Source organism: Drosophila hydei, unplaced genomic scaffold (genome assembly GCF_003285905.1).
Source record: "Drosophila hydei strain 15085-1641.00,03,60 unplaced genomic scaffold, DhydRS2 tig00008119-arrow-pilon, whole genome shotgun sequence".
Lineage (NCBI taxonomy): Eukaryota > Metazoa > Arthropoda > Insecta > Diptera > Drosophilidae > Drosophila > Drosophila hydei.
The window spans coordinates 5,515,396-5,534,041 of NW_022045830.1; the positions used below are offsets into that span (position 1 = coordinate 5,515,396).

Below are 18,646 nucleotides of genomic sequence, written 5' to 3' on the forward strand. Positions count from 1 at the left end.
ATATATATAAACTATTTGTAATTGTAAGCAAAAAGCAACAACAATAAAACGAATAAATGCAAAACAAAATTTAGACTCATACTGTGTCAAGCCTCAGCTAATCGAACTCTCGAACTCAGTTACTCAAATAACTTCATGGAACATCCCTTAATTGGCCTCAATTAAATTTCTGTATGCCCTTTCATTCGACGACTGAATTAATATCCCCTAAATCATGATTTCATTCACTCACCCCAAGTGAAGACAGTTCATTGGAAACAGTTTGTCCAAATGAAAGGAAACGAATGTGTTAAATGTTTATTTCAAGTCAAATATGTTTTCAGGTCGTACAATTTTGGTTGGTTTTATGAAAAAAAAAAGTGTATTTCGTGTATATAGTACACTAAATTTATAATAAGCACTTTAGCATTAAACTTTCTTAATGTTTATGAGTGTTGCACGTTGTTCTTGTTCTTGAGAAAGCCTCTCGAGTAGCTCTGTCATAAGATCCCACATATATACATATATATGTATATATATATTATGAGTAATAGTTATATTTATGAATTTGTGTTTTGAAACAACAGGAATCGAATACATTAGATTAGTGTCAGTGAATTGGAATCGTTACGAAATTTTGGTGCTGGTTTTTATTGTAGATAGATATACGTATCCTTTATAAAACGAATAAGCCTAAACGTACTGATGGGGCCTCTCAACATTTGGGGGCCATATTAGCTATTATTATATTGTAGACATTTATTGGGACTAACATACCAATTAGCTTAATTCATAATTCTTGATTGACTCTACACGACGCTGATTTGAACAGCGAATCGGTTTCTTTGGCTGGGTGCCAAGGCATTTTTTGAGTGGGACAGAATATACAATAGACGAGGCATGGTTTTAGCTTTAGAATAATATGGGGCGTGTATAAATAGACTATATTTGTATACCATAGCTCAAAAGTTGTACTTAGATGTAGGAAGATAAACCAAAATAACTATTTAAATAACCAGCGAAGAATCACGCTAACCGTTAGCCCAATTAAAGCATAGAATAGAGACTTGACCACCGTCGATAGGGAAACGCCGCCGCCAAAAGGCTCCTGTGAACTGATGCTGCCATTCCTCAAGTGCGGCGCATACTGGATGCGTTCCAGCCGGTTTGTGATGTCGTTCAGCTGCTTCGAATGGTTTGCCAGCGTTAGGGTCATCTGCTCGACGGCCAAGGCGAGTCTGAAATATATATGAAGAAAAATATCAATATTTAAAATGCAATGCTTGTTCGCAGAGATCGGACACTCACTGTCTCATGGCGGCGCTGTTTGAACCACGCTTAACGCCACCCTGCGGCGATTGACTTGAGTCTGAATAGGTGTCGCGAGGGGCCAACACGAGGGACTTGTTTCTAGTTTTTGAGGCCTTTGAGCTGAGGGCGCTCAATCCTCTACCTGACTGACTTCCAACGTCTTTTCCAACACGCAATACATTATTTCGCGTCTCGGTAAGCACCTTATAATTACACTCGTATTGGCGCACGTCGTTGCGCACGTCCCATGGTCGCAAATCCGCATACTTGTATATCCAATCACCGTCTCCGTTAAGTTCGAAGAGGGTCGGAACATGCGGTTTGTCGTTATCGATACGTGATTTGGCTGCAGCCCGTTGGTTCTCCTCCAGCACGGTTTTCTCGTCGGTGGCAGCCACTTGATCTTCTCGTGCTATCGCATCGGACACAAGACTCCAGAGTCGTGCCGATTCCGTTGGTAATTGCTTCTCCATTGGCACCAGGTAACGTGTCAGCCGCTTCGACCGCATCTCTGAATCAACCTTCAATAACACACTTTCCTCACCCGTTTTTAGATCCTTCAGTCGTAACTCCTTATCCCAGTGACCGCTAATAGTGGCTAAAGTTTCTTTACCCAATTTAATTTTGCCAACGACCATATTTGTGGCGTCGGAGCCGCCAAGGAATGGTTTCAGCTTGAATTCGAGCTCCGTCTTGTAACCGGTGTTCTCGCACTCGATGTTTATCTTGCCACCGAGTTCCATGGACAATGTACCCATGAGTATGCCCTTGCAGTGGGCATAAGGCGTGGTTGCCGTATAAATTTCGCCACGTGGCAGTAGCGTCATCGTGGCCATACCCTCTAGTACGGCCGACGTGCTATTGCCATAGAACTTCGATTTCGCCAAGATGGAGCAGGAGATACTGAAGCCATCCTCGCGATTCGTTACATAAAACGCCGAAACCGGCGGATGGTGCGAGACCTGCTCGGCTATGTAGAAGGTGCGACTGCCGTTTGAGTGTTGCCAATAGCAACGAAACGTTTCGCCCAATATGGGATTGTATGGTTTCTTAAGGCCTTTGGGTTTCTTGTAGAAACCGGACAGGTACCATTGCACAACGAACTTCATGCGTGTGTACGCGTCATCTTCATGGACAGCCCTGTGAAAGAGCAATTGCCAATTGTGAGAACCGAAAAGTAGACTTAGGAAGAGCACATACCTAGAGAGCAAGTCCGCATGATAGTAAGAGTCTGACAACTTGTCCAGAAAAGAGCGCGGCTCAAGAATAAAGGTAGGTAGTACTACCTTGCTTAGATCCATGCCGGGTCGCACCTGCTTTACGATACACCAGATGAGACTCTTGTTCTCCTCGGCCAACTCCTCCACTTGCTCGCCTTGCTACAAAACAAAAAAACGAATCCAAAATTAACGGAAACGAATTCATCAGTTGCGAAATGGCGTCCACTTACCTCGCCAAACTCTTCTTCTTGAAATGGCACATAGCTAGTTTCCTGGCATGGGAGTTGTTCACCGGCATCATCTTCATGTGCCGGCTCTGACTCTGAATCGGTCTCCAGACCGGACATTGCCGCATTGGGCGCCTCATTTTGACTGTCAGCGTCCAGATCTGTAATGAGTTGAGATAAAAGGCTCAACCTTGTGTTCTTCGTTGAAGTTTCTCTAGCTGGAACAGCAGCAATGGCAATGCCCCAATAATGGCCTATTCCATTAACTAGTGTGAATAAATCGGCTATTTGATGGGTAGATGAGTGGCTAAGATAGTTATTCGAAACTAACGACAAGCTTCACATTGCAGTTACATAAATTTTGAACAAAAAACGCCCAGACTACTTCGTGTCGGAAGCATCACAAAAACCAACTGTTCGAATTTGCTAGCAACAACAGTGACAACAACTACTATATATATATTTATATATATATAAATGGGAATTTGGTTGGGGGCCTTCACCCTGCACGTTGATTTGAAATCGCGGTACCAGCAGGCAATCGGGTGGGGCACTGACTGGCCTAGAGCCGGCTGCCCTTGGGCAGACACTGCCGCTAGCGAAGTCCTCTTCGTCATCACTGGAGCTGCTCCCGCAGAGTGCGGCGCCTATCGACAGCGATTTGCCGATGGGAGACAGATGCCTGCCGATGCGTCGGCCAGGATTTAATTCAGAGGCGTTAGAGGCATCGCTGGCGCGTCGCAGCTGGTTCGAGCGTTGGCCAAAACGTGGCAGGCGCTTGGTGCGCTCCCAGTTGCTAACAGCGCTGCTGTACAGCTGCTGCAGTAGCTGCGGTGTCTGAGCGCGTGGCGATGGGCTGTTATGTGAGCGCGAGTTCTCCTGCTCAGCCGGCGGCGCTAGCCACTGCTGCATCCACTTACCATGATCGTTGAAATGCTTCTCATAGTCGGCTTCCGACCACTGAGCCTCGTCCGAGGCGGGCAACGGCTCTTCGGTGTAGTTGTTGGACGGCGTGGTGCTGCTATTGGACCGCAACAATAGAGCCGAGCATCGCAGCGATAGCTCCAGTGCATCCATCCAGCACTTGCCAGCCGCCTGGCTGGGAGCTCGAAAGATCAAGTACGCTGTGGGCAGCGGTTGGACCACAGCGCCTGCAAGAGAATCACCAGGTGAGGCAATGCCACAGACGAGCTACACAATCAATTACCTATGGTCTCCTTGTCTGGTCCGCGTGGCGCCCAAATGGGTTGCTCCAACGGATGAAAGAGCTTGAAACAGAAGCCATCCTTTTTGCTGGGCCGCTCAATCACCTGGCATGAACTGAGCATCACTGTGCCCACCCAGTGGCTGCTCTTTGTCTTTTGGCTCTTGTAGATGAGCAACAGGCCGGGCTTCAGCACACACCACAACTTCGTCCAGGACTTAAGTGTGCCGCGCACCTGCAAAAGAATCGACGACACTTTGTGTCAAGAGCCTGACTGGGCGTCTGCTTAAGTAATTAGCACTCACCTTTAGCCAATCAGCCAGCACTATGACCGCCGGATCCTGCAGGGAATTCATCAACTCACTAGCCACGCGCTTCTTCTCACGTCGATAGTTCTTGCGCTGTGCCTTATACGACTCCTTGCGGTTGAGTTTGGCCGCATCTGCAGCAGACTGTCGAGAGGCGAGAGACGATTAGTTGGATGGGTAGTTAGTTAGTTAGTTAGTTAGTCAGTTAGTTAGGGTGTCATTATATGAGCAGCAGAGTTTTCGCTGCATGTGTCTGCACCTGTCTACAGTTCCGGAAAACATTCAAATATTTCCAAAACATTCGCAGTCACTTGCTTTGTCTCGAGGATGTCTGTGCATACGCCAAACGACCAACTTCCTCTAACACATTGCTACACTCGGATTTGAAAACTAATTCATATACCAGACGTTAATCTAATTAGCGCTTTAAACAAAATTTTCACACAAATAAATAAACCGAAACAAAAAGATATAAAAAAAACCAAAAATTAAACTATCAGCAGCTATCTGTATGTCTTCACTAGAAGATACCCTGGACACTAACTTTTGAAAACGAAACCAATTTAGTTCACATCTACCGCAGTAAGCTATTAAAATATGGGAGAATTTGGGTGAGATATTTTGTAAATATTAAAATTCATTCGAATGCCAAATAAACCAACTAAACAACGAAACGCTATAAACATAAAGCAATTCCCTCTCTCGCACGCAGCCACTGGCAGATTGCCCATAGATTACAGCAAGATTTCCAGTGGAAACCGCAAATTGAAACCGGAATAATGTGATTGGATTTCACGCAATATATCATGAAAAAAATATAGTCAACTTTATCGAGTATTATAAATTTTTTGCCATTTACTTTTTATGTTGTTCAGTTATGAATATTCTCAAATATAAATGTATGTAATTGTATATAAAACATATGTATTATATATACCAAAAAGTTGACTGAGCCTCGCTCCGGCCACTGTATAATTGGAAGCCGTATAAATAGTATATTACGGCTTATCAACTTTTCACGTGGTCTATGTCCATTGATATGCAATCTGTGCTTCTGGCCTCAGCAGACACCACACATCGATTATAGCTGCATTAGTCAGCTCTTATCACGTAGCCCTTATCGGTTAGTTAGCCACAGACAATTACATTTAGGGCAGAAATCATGACCCACTTTTGGCATTTCTGATTTGTCTTAAACTTTTCTTATTCTTTTGTTCGTATATTGAAAAATGTTTGTTTGGGGGAAAGACTCACCTTATCTGCCGCATTGCCATCGCGAGTATCTGCGGCCCAATTGGCGATTCCTGCAATAAGAAAGTGAATTGAACATTTATAAACGCTGTGCTGGCTGATTCTCTAATTATTTATGGCCCGAATTGAATGGGGTTAGCAGCGGCTAAGATCTAAAAGCAATTTGGAAAGATGTTTTCACAGCCTATTTGTGTATTGTGTATGCTAATGTTGTGCTACACATACATACATACATATGTATATGTTCAAGTGTGTCTGTGTGTGTGTGTGTGTGTGTAGAACACCACCCGATGTATAAAGTACATAAAAACAAATCAACATTGGCTCAAGGTAGGCCGCGCGGCAGCAGCAAACGTGGCGCGCTCTGTTTTATTTATTTTTCGAATATGTTTTAATTTATTTCGCAAGACACAAACAGACACACACACACACACATAGTACATATGCAAATGAGCTGTTGAGAATGTTCGCTGCGATGCTCAGCCTCCCTCACTCTCACTCGCACGCTCAGTGGCTGTTTCTCTCTTTCTTCTTTTTAGATCTGTCAGCTTGTCTGGTCAAGCGGCTCGCACTTGCACTTTAATCATAATTGCGCACGCTATCATTAAATTATTATTATTTTGTACTATTATTATTTTAATTTTCTTCTTCTTCTGTTTGCTTATTCAATTCAAAGTACAGAGACTATTTTTTGTATTCTGTAGTTAATGTCGCATCTGCTATGGCGCACGTAATAGAAAAATCAAATAAATTTCAATTCATAATTGGGCACACTATGTGGAGGGCGTGCGGAGGCGTGGCAGCTGGCACTTGCTTTGTAGTAGATTCATTTGGTATTCGCGCTGCTCCACGCTGGTCAGCCAGCAGAAGAATGTGCGTAGAAGAAGCTGCGAGCGGCGAGCTGCGTTAATTGGCGCCTTTGCATTTGCTGAACGTACGCGTGTACTACATGACGTATACGCGATGCGACGCGACGCTGGCAATCAGAAATAACACGTATCCGCAACCGTAACCGTCAACGAATTGTGAAACTGTAGTGAGATGGCGCGCGAATGCGTGTTGGGATGCCCAGTCAGACTCGCCGACTGGCTGCCTGTCCGATTGAGAGATATATATCGGCATGCGCAGCGAACGAAAACAAAACGCAGCTAACTACGGAGCCGGAGCCGCAACGACAACTGAATATGCCCAAAGAGCAGCGACGAGCAGCTGCCGCTGGCCCAGCGGCGATGACGCGACTGACACGGCCGCTGACGCTGGCGTCGCTGCCGCCAGACCCGCAGCCATAGCCCAATATGCCGCCATATAATAATGAGCGATTAGCTATGTAGTGGTTGCTATTGCTGTTGCTGCTGCTGCTGTTGTGGCTAACGTTTGCATGCTCGCCAAAAAAATAAAATCAAAACAACAAAAACAAAATTCAAAACATATTTTTGGGCAAACGTTTCGAATATTTAGAAAAGCTCTAGAGAGGCGCGTCTCTCGAACGCCCGATATTAAGTACTCGTGTGTTAATTTAGACAGCTCGCAGATATGATATCAGTGCGCAGTCGGCATCAGCGCCAGCGTCAGCGCCGACGCGTCGCTGCCATCTAACCTAGCCCTACTTGCTGCCGTTCGCTCTGTCTCTGTCTCTCTCTCTCTCTCTCTTTCCCTCTATCTCTTTCGTTCATTGTCACTCTCCATGTGTCAAACATTTGGGGCGTTATCGATGAGGTTATTAACTACTAAGTTCCTTTGTGCATAAGTACATGCTGTGTATGTGTGTGTGTGTGTGAGCTACACACAAGTGTTTACAATGAGCTCAAAGACGCGATCCCACACAGCGTATTAACTAAGGCTTACAATATTTATAGTCTTCAGATCAAACAGTTCAGTACTTAGGTACACACAGACTTTAAACTACATCTGTTCAGTTCCATGATCTTTCTCAACGTACAAACAGAAGTCGTTCGCTAATTAGGAAAGGGAAATGAAAAGCGAATGCCATAAAAATGTTTCATAGATAATGAAATTTACATAATAAAAAAATATGCTAATTTTAATTTAATTATTTACGATAACTATATATAAAAATATGATATTTTTATTATATATAAATATTTTTTAATTAATATGTACAACTCTGACTTATTAAGCTTATTTTTACACACTCTGAACCTAGAAAATGAATACACCTTTTTTGCGCTGAGCCAGAGCTGCCATTGTTTTTGCAGTTACCGAAAAACATAATTTTTATTCACAATTATGTGGCACCCGGAAATCATATACTTTTTTCGCTATAGCCAAAAATCATATAAAACTTTTTTCCATGAACCAAAATTCGTTTTATGTTACAGTTGCCCTAGAAACTAACAAACAGAATTTCCAGCTAAGCCATATTTTTAAATTCACTTGTGTATGTTTAGATAAACAGCTATAAAAACAATAATTATAATAGAATGTAGGATTTTTAATTCTTATCGATGCTATAAAGTTACCTTAAGCAAAAATGTTTAATTATTTGCCATCTCTAAAATAGCTTAACTTTGTTGATTCAAGCGGCGAGCAAATGTGTTAAATTATGTCATAATTCATTTCATATGTTTGCTATAATTCACATGGTAAATAAAACAATAAACAAATTCATCAGGTCGGCTGCCAGATGTGCTTGGAAATCGGAACTCCGGACTGGAGACTTGACGTTAGTTCCATTCTATTTTACTTGTAGATAAAACCAATTAGTGAGTGAGCCGAATATTCGCAAAACTCATTAGTCATATTGGAGTGTCATTGGCAGCTCGATGATTCAGGCTGTTCAGGCGAGAGTATAACAAAAAGGAGGGAATGAGAGCAAAACTCTCTTATCAGGCCGAAAAATGTTATCGTTAAGTTTTGCAATCAATGTTGTTCGAGCGGGCTTTTCAATAAAACGCCAATGCCATGTTTCCGTTCATTAATTAGGGCTTATCGAGAGTGCGAACACTTTTAAGTTCTTTTGCAACTAAATATAACTATAAATACAACGATAAGATATGATATGACAGATTGACAGGCAGCAGAGGCGTTGCCACAGCCAGGCGTGGGCAATCGTTTATCCAGCACAGCGTCAGTACAGGAACTGCGACGGGACGGAGCGAGACTGATTGCATTCAACTTGAAGTCATAATATTACAACAACAAAAAGATATATATACATATACAATACTAGTCTGACAATAACTGAAAAGCTTTTGATAATGCACCGAGCAGTGCGGCACACAATAGATGGGAACGAAAGCAAAATCATACAAATGGCAGCCAAATGCGTCACAAATATGGCAACGCTTGACGCGACGGTCATGGCTAAGTGAGTGCTTGAAATGCATACAAATGCGCTCGTTAGCCGACTGCATAGAGGGCTAACGATCTGTATGCCGCTGATCACGATTAGCGAAAGCAAAAGCAAAAGCTAAATGAGTGTGCAAAATATGTGCCACAGATGGCCCGTGGAATTCGTGAATATTCATTTAATGATCAATAAAATGATCGCTGGAATAATCAGTGATTAAATATGTATGTAGTAGGAGAAGTCGAATAATCAATGGTGGAATGATCACTAGAATGATCTTAGTATGAACTCAATGAAATGATCATTTGAATGTAGAATGAGAAGTAGAATAATAAATGGAGCGATCGGTAAAGTGTATGAACTCATCGATGATCTCTATATAGTTGAGAAGTTGAATACACAACGGAAATCTTGGTGGAATGATCAGTAGAACGATTTTAGTATGAACTCAATGAAATGATCATATAAATGTAGAATGAAAAGTTGAGTAAACAATGAAGCGATCGGTCAAGTGATCGTAGTATGAACTCAGCGAAATTATCTCTTTAGTATGAGAAATAAAAAACTGATAATACACAATGGAACGATCAGTAAAACGATCTTAGTATGGCCTCAGTAAAATACTCAAGTAAAATGATCAATGAAATGAGCTCATTTGAAGTGAAATATTCAGGGGATGTAGAAAAGAAAGGAATGCGGGAAGGATCATTGGAAAGATGATGATTGATCAAAAAACTTGATGGATAAAACTTGTAACTGATGAAGTGATCTCAACTAGAAGTAAGCATGGAATGAACAATTGATTGATAAATAAGATATGATGTAAGTCGATGCAATGATCTGTGAAATATTTTGTTGAAAGATCGGTGATAATTCGTTTTTAACTGTGAACTGTGCAAAATTTGTGGAAAAAACTTCACCTGGCGATGATGGCGCTGGGCTGTTGCTCAAACTGTCTGTGGAGGGCAGTTTGGTTAAAAGCACTTTTTGCGAGGGTCGACGCTTGAATTTAAAATCGAATACTGCAGTTAATGTGAGCAGTTAGCCCCATACATAGAATGAAATATGTTAAAAGAGAGGAAGAAATAGAGAAAGCGAGCAATATAACTATTCAGTATTCATATAATATCAATACAGAAATGTAGTTCTATGATTCTATAGTGTTACTACATACACATTTACATTCACATTTACGACATTGAGACGATTTTAGAAAGTATAACTTGACATTGACAAAAGCAGAAAACCGTAGCGAAATAAAGAACTGATAATTCGCAGCTTAAAACTTAATCATAAGTAAACCATAAACAAGAACAAACGGGAACTAATATGCAAATGAAATTTTTGACTAAATATAAAAAAAGTCATTATGATGTATGACGAGGCAGCATAGAGGCAAGGCAATATGTTAATAGATTCATAAAGTAAGCGATCGATTATTATCGATGCTATACATTTATGATTATTTTACAACTGTAATTTAATAAAATAGTATTTCCCGCATTACTTATATTTATCTCAAACATTAATTGGCTGTAACTGAATTATCGATGGGATTATAGTAAAATCCACTTTAATCAGGCTGAATGCATGTTAATTTAGAACAATTCATGCGGAACCCTATCTCCGTATTGCATCTCGACCTTTGTCTAGCTGCGGGATAGGTCATATTAGACTTGCCGATTAATCGCTGTGAATTAATTAAGTAGCGCTATCAATTTGCTGTCATCGGATAATGCGCACAGCACGCTGGCCTCAATAAACAAGTCGACGCTAGCGCTCCTTAATCTACGGCTGGCAGGCGAAAGGATGCGTCGATAGATTGCATTGATTAATTTCAAATAAAGAGCTTACGGGCGTTCCAATTACGCAATTTCAAAGCCCTTGCCACGCCTCGCAAGCCATGACGATGGCTGATATTGGCCAAGTTATTGCCAAAGGAGCGTCCATCTAAAGTTCAAAGTGCTAAATGAACGACCCGGCATGCCATGTGGTCACTAATGGTCAACTGTCGATGGCTATTAATTTGGCACTGACCAATGGCCAGTGGCATTAAAAAGAGCTGGCCACAAATGATGAATGACATCAACATGCGAATGCACTTTTGGTTATGCCAACTTTTGTTGCTGCTGTTGCTGTTTTGTTGATGATTGTTGCATATGATGTCACAACAAGCCCCAGTATGTGCCACACACACACACACACCCCCAACGGTTTATGTGTATGCATATAATCCAATTATATACTATAGTGCTGGCCAATGGCATATGTAAGTGGAGCACGGCTCTTGCGGTGGCGGCAGGGCTCGATTTGACTGGAGGGATGGATGGGCGATTCATTAGGTATGCAAACGGCGAGCGCCAGGTGGAGCTGGCAATCAATATGCATATGTGCATCGAGTTTAGCACGACTCTAATTTATTACACGGCAATTTGCCCAAAAGCAGGCAATAAAATATTCAACGAGTGAGGTACCCGTACACACACACACACACACGCACACACATATGGATTTGGATAAGTGATGCACATTCGTTCAATAGATAAATTATTCAACCCTCTGCTAGATATGACGATCAAATTCGTTCGTTATGCAAATGTAGAAGCGAAATTCATCAACGGGCAAAGCCAAAGTGGACCGGATGTGGCCCTGCGGAGAAGTGGCATAAGGGCTAGAGCTAAAGTTCATGGTGCATCTCTCACTTCTGACCTTTGCCACGGAAGCTTGGAAGCGAAACAAAAATAGAATGCAGCATGCCTTATGATACACAGGCCTGACCGTACACCCGCCCGAACTAGGCCCTGACGTACCAAAAAAAATAAAATAAAATAAAAAAATTGTATATAAAACGAAATAAAAAGCAAGAAACTAAAATGGATGGACACATCACAAAACGCAGCGACGCATCGACTTTTGTTTTTGCGCGTTTTCCCCCTGAGCAAGTGGGGCGTGGCGGGCCGGGCAGTACACACAAATATCATACTACTACATTACATATATATATAATTGTGCCAACTGCTGCATTTCTCAGCATTCATGGCCTGCAGTTGGCCCTTTCGGCGCCTTTGGCCCCACTGTGCCCCAGCCGCAGGGTACTAAAAAGTGCCTAAAAGTTTGCGCGTGTCAGCTAATTGTTTGTGTGTATGTGTGTGTATGTGTATGCTTGAACAATAGCCATTGTGCATGTATAAGTATCAAAGCACAATAAAAGATGTCTACTAAAAATTTTATGACAATTACTTACAATAAAACACATAACGAATGCAAGAGCCAAGAAAATACAGCTTAACGAATTTTTAATACACTAGGCCAAGCTCTAAGTATAAGTATGCGTACTAATTGAAGAAATGAGACTAAAATATTCAATCTAAAATATAATTTAAATGCATTTATCTCTGTATCAATAGCTGGAAACGGCTTAAAACTAAAATTATATATAATTAAAATGAATTTTCCTCAGGCAAATCATTTTGACACACAATGAATATTTAAGACACAAGGCAAATGCATTGCACCTGCGACACCAAAATCTATTTACACCTGCAGTTACCAATAGAAACTTGAGCTCGTTAGCAAATTGGCAATTAAGCCTAATATTAATTGACTGGGTCGGATGCAGTTGGGCTTTAGACAGATGACAAAAGCCCTGAGGTAATCAATAAGCAACTATGACGACCTGTACGACACGCACACAAGCATTTACAGACATAGCTACAGTAAAGTACATAGATATAAATTATAATATGAATTTCAACAACAACTTCTATCGTGGCAATTTTCAGCCATAAATTGAATATTTCATATACGAGTATATATGAAATTCATCAATTCCATTTAGCGAGCGCGTGCTGTACCACATATATATATAGATGTTAAAACGTGAATTATGACAAGAACAGGTGCAAGTGCAAGCGATACGGGGAAAATCCGATTTGTTTGCCTTTTGTCTTCAATTCAAATTGCGGTTGCTGCGGTGCAGAGCGGTCTGAGTCGCAGCAAGACAAACTAAGCTCTATCAACAATTAACACTTCACCTCCTCTCTCTGTGACTCTCTCACTTTCTCTCTTTTCCTCTTCCCACATCTCCCCCCACTTGAGGTTCGACCAGTTAAGTGACGGAGCGGAAGTGCTTGAAACCCCAGACAAAGTTAAAAGTGTGATGCGATAGTCGATGTTAGTCGCGTAGCGGGAACTGCCATTGAAATGCGAGAAACAACAAAATCAAAACAGAACATGTAAAAGTGCCAAAGTCGAACTTGACTGACTAAAATATACGCTGTACGTATTGCATAACTGCCGCATTATTGCCTTATTTTTGTATAAATGTATGCAACATTGTCACTATACAGTTCACCGCTTTACAATTATATACAAAGCATCAGAGAGCGGAGGTATAGATGTGTATATATATATATATAACTATAGTCATATATATATATATATATATATATATATATATATATAACGAATTTGAATGAAGTTGCCATTATATACATATAATATTACAAAGTCACCAATAAGTCTACCTTTCCTTAAACACATTAAGTGCAGGGTATGCAAATTGAGCCAGCAACAAAACACAGATTAGCATAAGCATATATAAGTATATATGAGTGTGTGTATGTGTGTGTGTGTGTCAATGATTGAAACGAAAAAGGAGAACAACAACGAAACACGAAACAAGAGCGCAAAAAGTGAGCCTGCAATAGAGGCCAATATAGAAAAGCAACGCAAAATGACACGAGACGACATTGAATATCAATTGAGGCTAAGCTGGCTGAACGGACGTGTCCTGATCACCAACTCATCACCAGACGACTCACCTGACGACTGCCTGAGGCCGGCGCTGTTTGGTGGCGTTATGTTAATGCCGCTGATGCTACTGCCGCCCGCACTGGTGCCAACTCCGCCGCTCAAGCCCAAGGATTGATTGGAGGCCGCCATGGACATTATTCCGGCTGTCTGCAGCTGCAGATGACTGCCAGTGGCTGTGGGCACACTGCTCGACTGCGGCGTCTGCTGTTGGGGTGTGCCGGGCACCGAATGGGAGGCCGTGTTTGTCACTGGCGGCACCAATGTATCCCCACCGCCCGCATGCTTTGCGCTACCTATGCGAATTGGTGTGCTGCTACTTGGTAGAGCAGCAGCACCGGCACCTGTGGTGATAGGCGTCTGATGGCCGCTGCTTGAGCTGGCAACGACAGCTGGTTGCTGTTGTTGTTGTTGCTGTTGCTGTTGCTGTTGCTGTTGTTGCTGTTGCTGCATATTGACTTCTGGAGTTGTTCTTATTTGTAGTGTGCTGCTTCTTTCACTTATTGCTTAATCAGCATGGCCTCTGCTTCAGTTGGCCAGCGTGCAAGGTTGACACACTCTCACATACACGACTTACACACGCACAGACAAACACACGCAGGCTCGGCCAATTATTGATTTTGTTTAGGTTTCCCCCTTACAGCACATACAATTTTGTTTTTTCCAAATTTCTGTTTTTTAACTGTGTTGTATTATTACCAATTTGAAACTGAAATGATGCTGCTGCTTCTTTTTTTTTTTGGTTTTCATATGTATGATGTGTGCGTGTATGTGTGTTCGTTTGATTTAAGCTGGAGTGCCAGTTCCTCTGCTAGTTAGTTAATTAAAGGCAGCGCTGCAGCCACGTAACAGCCAGCATGAACCAATTAGCTTGACTGCTAAAACAGCACAACGGTCAGTATTATTATTCTTAGTCACATACACTCACTTACTCACTCGGTCGCTCAACAAGAAACACCACTAACACATATGCGAGCTTGACACACACTTTTCGTATCTCTTACAAATTTGTATTTGCCGCGTGGGCGCTCCGACGTCGTTCACGCTTCACATACAACTGAAGCTGAGACTGGCACAACACTGCGGCACACCGCGTTCGCATTCGCATTCGCGTTCATATACAAACATACAAAGATATGTGTGTATTTATATGCTCGTGTCTTATTTCCAAAAAGCTAAACTTGTTTGTACGCTTTTGTATGAGCTCATCCAATGCTCCGCCCGTTTCCCTTGCCGACGTCAGCTCTAGCGCAACACTAACAACCACCATTGTTCGTTTGTAAGATTATTATTGTGACGCGGCAAAGACGCTGGAAGTGCAAATGCGAACAAGTTGAGCAAGCTTTTTTGTTTTGGGGGAGGATTGGAAAGCTAACCGCCTACCAACCTGCATTGCTAACAGCTGATAGCTTTCAAGCTTATGGGAACGTGTAGCCTGCTATGCATGCGTGCGAAGAGTGCAGATCTATATACATGTATCTCGATGTTGAACAAATCTAGTACATTATTATTTATACGTTGCCGGCATTTTTTAGGTCTTTTCGAATATTTAAATACATTCTTAAATGTAGCTTATGGAAACATTTGAAAATGATATCGAAACACATCAAAGCTTTTCTTTAACTTAATTTTTACAGATGGTTCATGTATTTGTAATTGATCTTAACTATTTCTTGACTTAAATCCACTATCGCATGTTCTATATCATTTGGGTCCATTCATCATCTGTGGAGGCAGCGTTCCAAGCGGTGGCGGTGGTCCCATCATGGCCATTGGATTGAGAATGGGCGGTGGACGTATGCCTGTGGGTGCCATCAGTGGATTCATCATGGGTGGCATATACGGCGGCATATTGGGCATGCCTGGTCGTGGCGGAGCCCCCATGTTAGGCGGCGGTATAGAAACGCCGGATGGCTTATTGCCAGGTGCGGGACCAGCGAATGGATTGTTTGTAATCTTGCCCGCCTTGAATGCAGCTGTAGTAGCATCGATCAGATGCTGTGCCTGCTCCTCCATCCACTTTTGGTAGTAGAACTTCACATTGTCACGATGCTTGCGGCCCGTGCAATGGGTTTTGCGCACTGACGGCGAATCGTGCGTCAAATATGTATCGCAATAATCGCAGTAATACTTGGGCATGTTGACGGACAACAATTTCCAGTTGCTTTTATTATTATTTGTTTATTATTTTTAGGCAATCATTAAAAATGTTTGACACAAAAATAAAAATGAATACGCAAAGCAAAATATTGACAGACTGACCGTAGCCGCAAAGCATAGAAATACTTAAAGTCCTAAGAAAAATACTGGCACTGTCTTTAAGTGTTGAAAATAATGTATAAAATCAGTGCTGTAAAATATAAACATATTTAAAAATGATCATCGATATTGTTATCGATGGATAATCGCCTCTGTTATGCTTAACAGTTCGTTGCCGCTAATAACATTAACATTTGTTGCTAACAGTTTTTTTAAGACCGGCGAACGAGCAGGACGTATGCGCGGACGTAGGCGCTGTCGCAGTAGTTGGTGTTTGTTGTTGTGCGCACCTTTTTGAATGATGTTTCGACTGTGAATGAGCAGCAAACACGCGTAACGGCAATAAAATAGAAGAAAAGAAGAAAAAGAGCGTTTGCCAGAGAAACATAAGAAGCAATAAAATCGTAATTATTACCAAATCGTGTTCGGCGTGTAAAATGCTGCTGTATGAAGTGCAAAGCATAAACCAGTTCAGAGTGCATGAATAACTGCCGCCCAAAACGCCGGCGTGTGTGTGTGAGCGTATGTTCGGCTTACATTCAATTAAAAACCCGGCCAAAAGTCTCGCATTAAGGCGGCCAACTAGTTTATGCGTGCGAGTGTATGTGTGCGTGTGAGAGTCTGAGTAAACGGCTAAGAGCAAAGGAATTTATGTTGGCGCAGCATCGCAGCAGAGCACCAAACAGACAACAATAGGTGAAGGCGAAGGCAAAGCCAAAGACAACGCCGAACATTGGAAGGAGCCGCCGCCGACGTCGTAGTTACAGAGGATTCCAATTCCAGAAGTTGCTTGACCAGTTTTGGCTGTGAGATTTTTGTGGTCGTTGCGCGTTCTTTTGTTTTTTTATTGGCCTTTGGATACGCGCCGGGCTGAATGAGGAGGAGAGGGTGGATCAGCTAGCGATATGCCCTTTGTACAGCGCACTGTGCAGCCGGTGAATGTGGCACAGGCGACCGCCGCTAGCCTGGGGCATGCCTCCACGCGCTTCCATTGCGTGCCAGGCAAGTGCAAAAACAACAATTGCATCAACAAGCAGTCGCCGGATGAAACGGACGCCGGTACGCCCACTTCGCCCAGTCTGACTCGAGCGCTGGTCCACGGGCTGCCCAATGGCATCGACTCGAAATCTGAGCCGCGTCCGCCGGCCGCTTTGCCCATGAAGAAACTTAAGCAGCATGTTGAATTTTTGCCTTCGACCACGCCCACGACGCCTACATCGCCAACACGGTCGCGTGCTTCGCAGTCGCTGCCAAACTCGCGACAGCCGAGTCAACAGCGAGTGGCGCTGCCCGCACGCAACGCCAGCGCGCCACAGTCACCGACTGCGACGAGGATCGTCTCTGGCTACGAATTCGACTCGATCAGCAACATAACCCTAAGCAATGCGCTGCGCCAGCTGGCCAGCCTGGTCCTCATTGCCAGCGACATCTTCGACGAGCTGCAGCGGGACTTGCAGTCAGTGGGCGAGCGGGCGGGCCGAGTGCAGCGCAAAATAACGGCCGTGGAGCGGCGCGTGTGTGCCTACGATCCGAAAATGGTCACAGTTCGTAAGTATTCCCACAGAAAAGAACCGTTAACAATATTAGTTAAGCTTAAAAATAGAAACTTGCATACACACTCACACACACAAATGTGCATGCGGTTACAGTTAAAGTTCTTTGGAGCGAACACACAAGCTTTTAATATTTTGCCCTGCTTAAAAGAATATCGCAATTTGAAGAAATTTTAATGAACATTTAAAACAAATATTTAAACTGATTAAGTTAATTAACTTACAGTTTACAGCACTCATTTTATTTTTTAGTAGAAAATGCTAAAGCTTTTGTAAAAAACCAAACGTTCAGCCAATAAAATTGAGAAAAAATATTGGGTTTATATATATCAGGCTGCTACTTGAGGAGATGTCCGTTGGCAGAGCTTTCACTGTATATGGTATATGTGAACATACATACATATGTAGTTACACATGAACGCATACATGCGTATTTCAATTGCCATTCATAGCAAGTCGCGCAGGCAAAGTCAAGTGCGTTTATCAAAAGGCAGCTTATCTCGTGTCATCTCTTTCTGCTTTGCACCCTCTGCTGCTGCGGCTACTGCTTAGTATGCGTGTCTGTCGAGCTTTTGTTTGTGCCGGAATGTGTGTGTGTTTGCTGTGGGTGGCTGGCAATGGGCCGCGCTGGAATCTTATCTTAACTACGTTTTTCTTTCGTTTGCCTTGTTGTAAATTAAATTCAATTTGCCAGGCGCAAAAGCAAAGCGCGAAATTAACACCTTGTTTACTTTCTGCTTTTGCTTCTTCTTTTCCTCTGCACATTCACTATGACCGTCGCGACGTAGGAGGAGTCGTGGCCTGTTCACACAATTAGCTGCTACTACAATTACAGATAAGCGGCTAAAGTTGCTTTGGCTCATTGTTTTCGCGACCTTGTGTTAAATTGTGGCCAACTTGTTTGCCCATTTGTGTTGCACCCAGCTCTGTGTAATGCTGCCTAGTCTTTAAGATTTGTAGTAGCAGCAACAAGTTGCACAGCTTTGTCCGCCTGTCGAACTGAGTGCGCTCCACATTTTGTTAAATTGGCTTCGCGCAGCGTTTTCTCGTTTATATATTTCCTTTTTTCGTGCTGCTAGCATTTTCGGAATACGGCTATTCGCTGGAAATTTGCGCCTGTGCAATAAATTTTAGGAAAAAAATGATTAAAAAAGTAGACGTCAGTCTGGCGACGCTGACTGCAGCTTTTTGCAGTTTTTATTTGCTTCCTGC

General features: G+C 42.6%; 3 protein-coding genes across 6 annotated transcripts in view; 1 reads left to right on the forward strand and 2 right to left on the reverse strand.

Annotated features, from left to right (window-relative positions):
• Nucleotides 1-301: 301 nt before the first annotated feature.
• On the reverse strand, nucleotides 302-14,684 carry LOC111595975 (oxysterol-binding protein-related protein 8). 3 transcript variants are annotated; one of them, XM_023309953.2, is made up of 10 exons: nucleotides 14,559-14,684; nucleotides 13,634-14,497; nucleotides 5,504-5,553; nucleotides 4,247-4,393; nucleotides 3,945-4,176; nucleotides 3,658-3,888; nucleotides 2,741-2,898; nucleotides 2,491-2,669; nucleotides 1,288-2,430; nucleotides 302-1,217 (listed from the first exon to the last, which is right to left on the reverse strand). In XM_023309953.2, exons 2-10 carry the CDS (start codon nucleotides 14,073-14,075, stop codon nucleotides 983-985), a joined length of 2,817 nt encoding a protein of 938 aa, XP_023165721.2. In that variant the 5' UTR covers nucleotides 14,076-14,497; nucleotides 14,559-14,684; the 3' UTR covers nucleotides 302-982. The 3 variants fall into 3 exon arrangements, with proteins under 3 accessions (XP_023165721.2, XP_023165723.2, XP_023165724.2); XM_023309955.2 differs by having other exon boundaries at nucleotides 13,634-14,500; XM_023309956.2 differs by lacking the exons at nucleotides 13,634-14,497; nucleotides 14,559-14,684 and adding an exon at nucleotides 6,315-6,603.
• A 431-nt stretch (nucleotides 14,685-15,115) lies between these two features.
• LOC111595976 (U1 small nuclear ribonucleoprotein C) lies at nucleotides 15,116-15,869 on the reverse strand. The gene has a single exon (XM_023309957.2). The coding sequence runs from the start codon at nucleotides 15,759-15,761 to the stop codon at nucleotides 15,327-15,329; it is 435 nt and encodes a 144-aa protein (XP_023165725.1). The 5' UTR covers nucleotides 15,762-15,869; the 3' UTR covers nucleotides 15,116-15,326.
• Nucleotides 15,870-16,045: 176 nt separating this feature from the next.
• LOC111595972 (serine-rich adhesin for platelets) overlaps nucleotides 16,046-18,646 on the forward strand; it is a 41,112-nt gene continuing 38,511 nt past the window's right edge. Inside the window, exon 1 of one of the 2 annotated variants that reach the window (XM_030224786.1) lies at nucleotides 16,046-17,429. In XM_030224786.1, the coding sequence (XP_030080646.1) occupies nucleotides 16,787-17,429 (643 nt within the window). In that variant the 5' untranslated portion in view covers nucleotides 16,046-16,786. The remainder of the gene's footprint in view (nucleotides 17,430-18,646) is intronic. The other variant, XM_030224785.1, reaches the window with a different exon arrangement.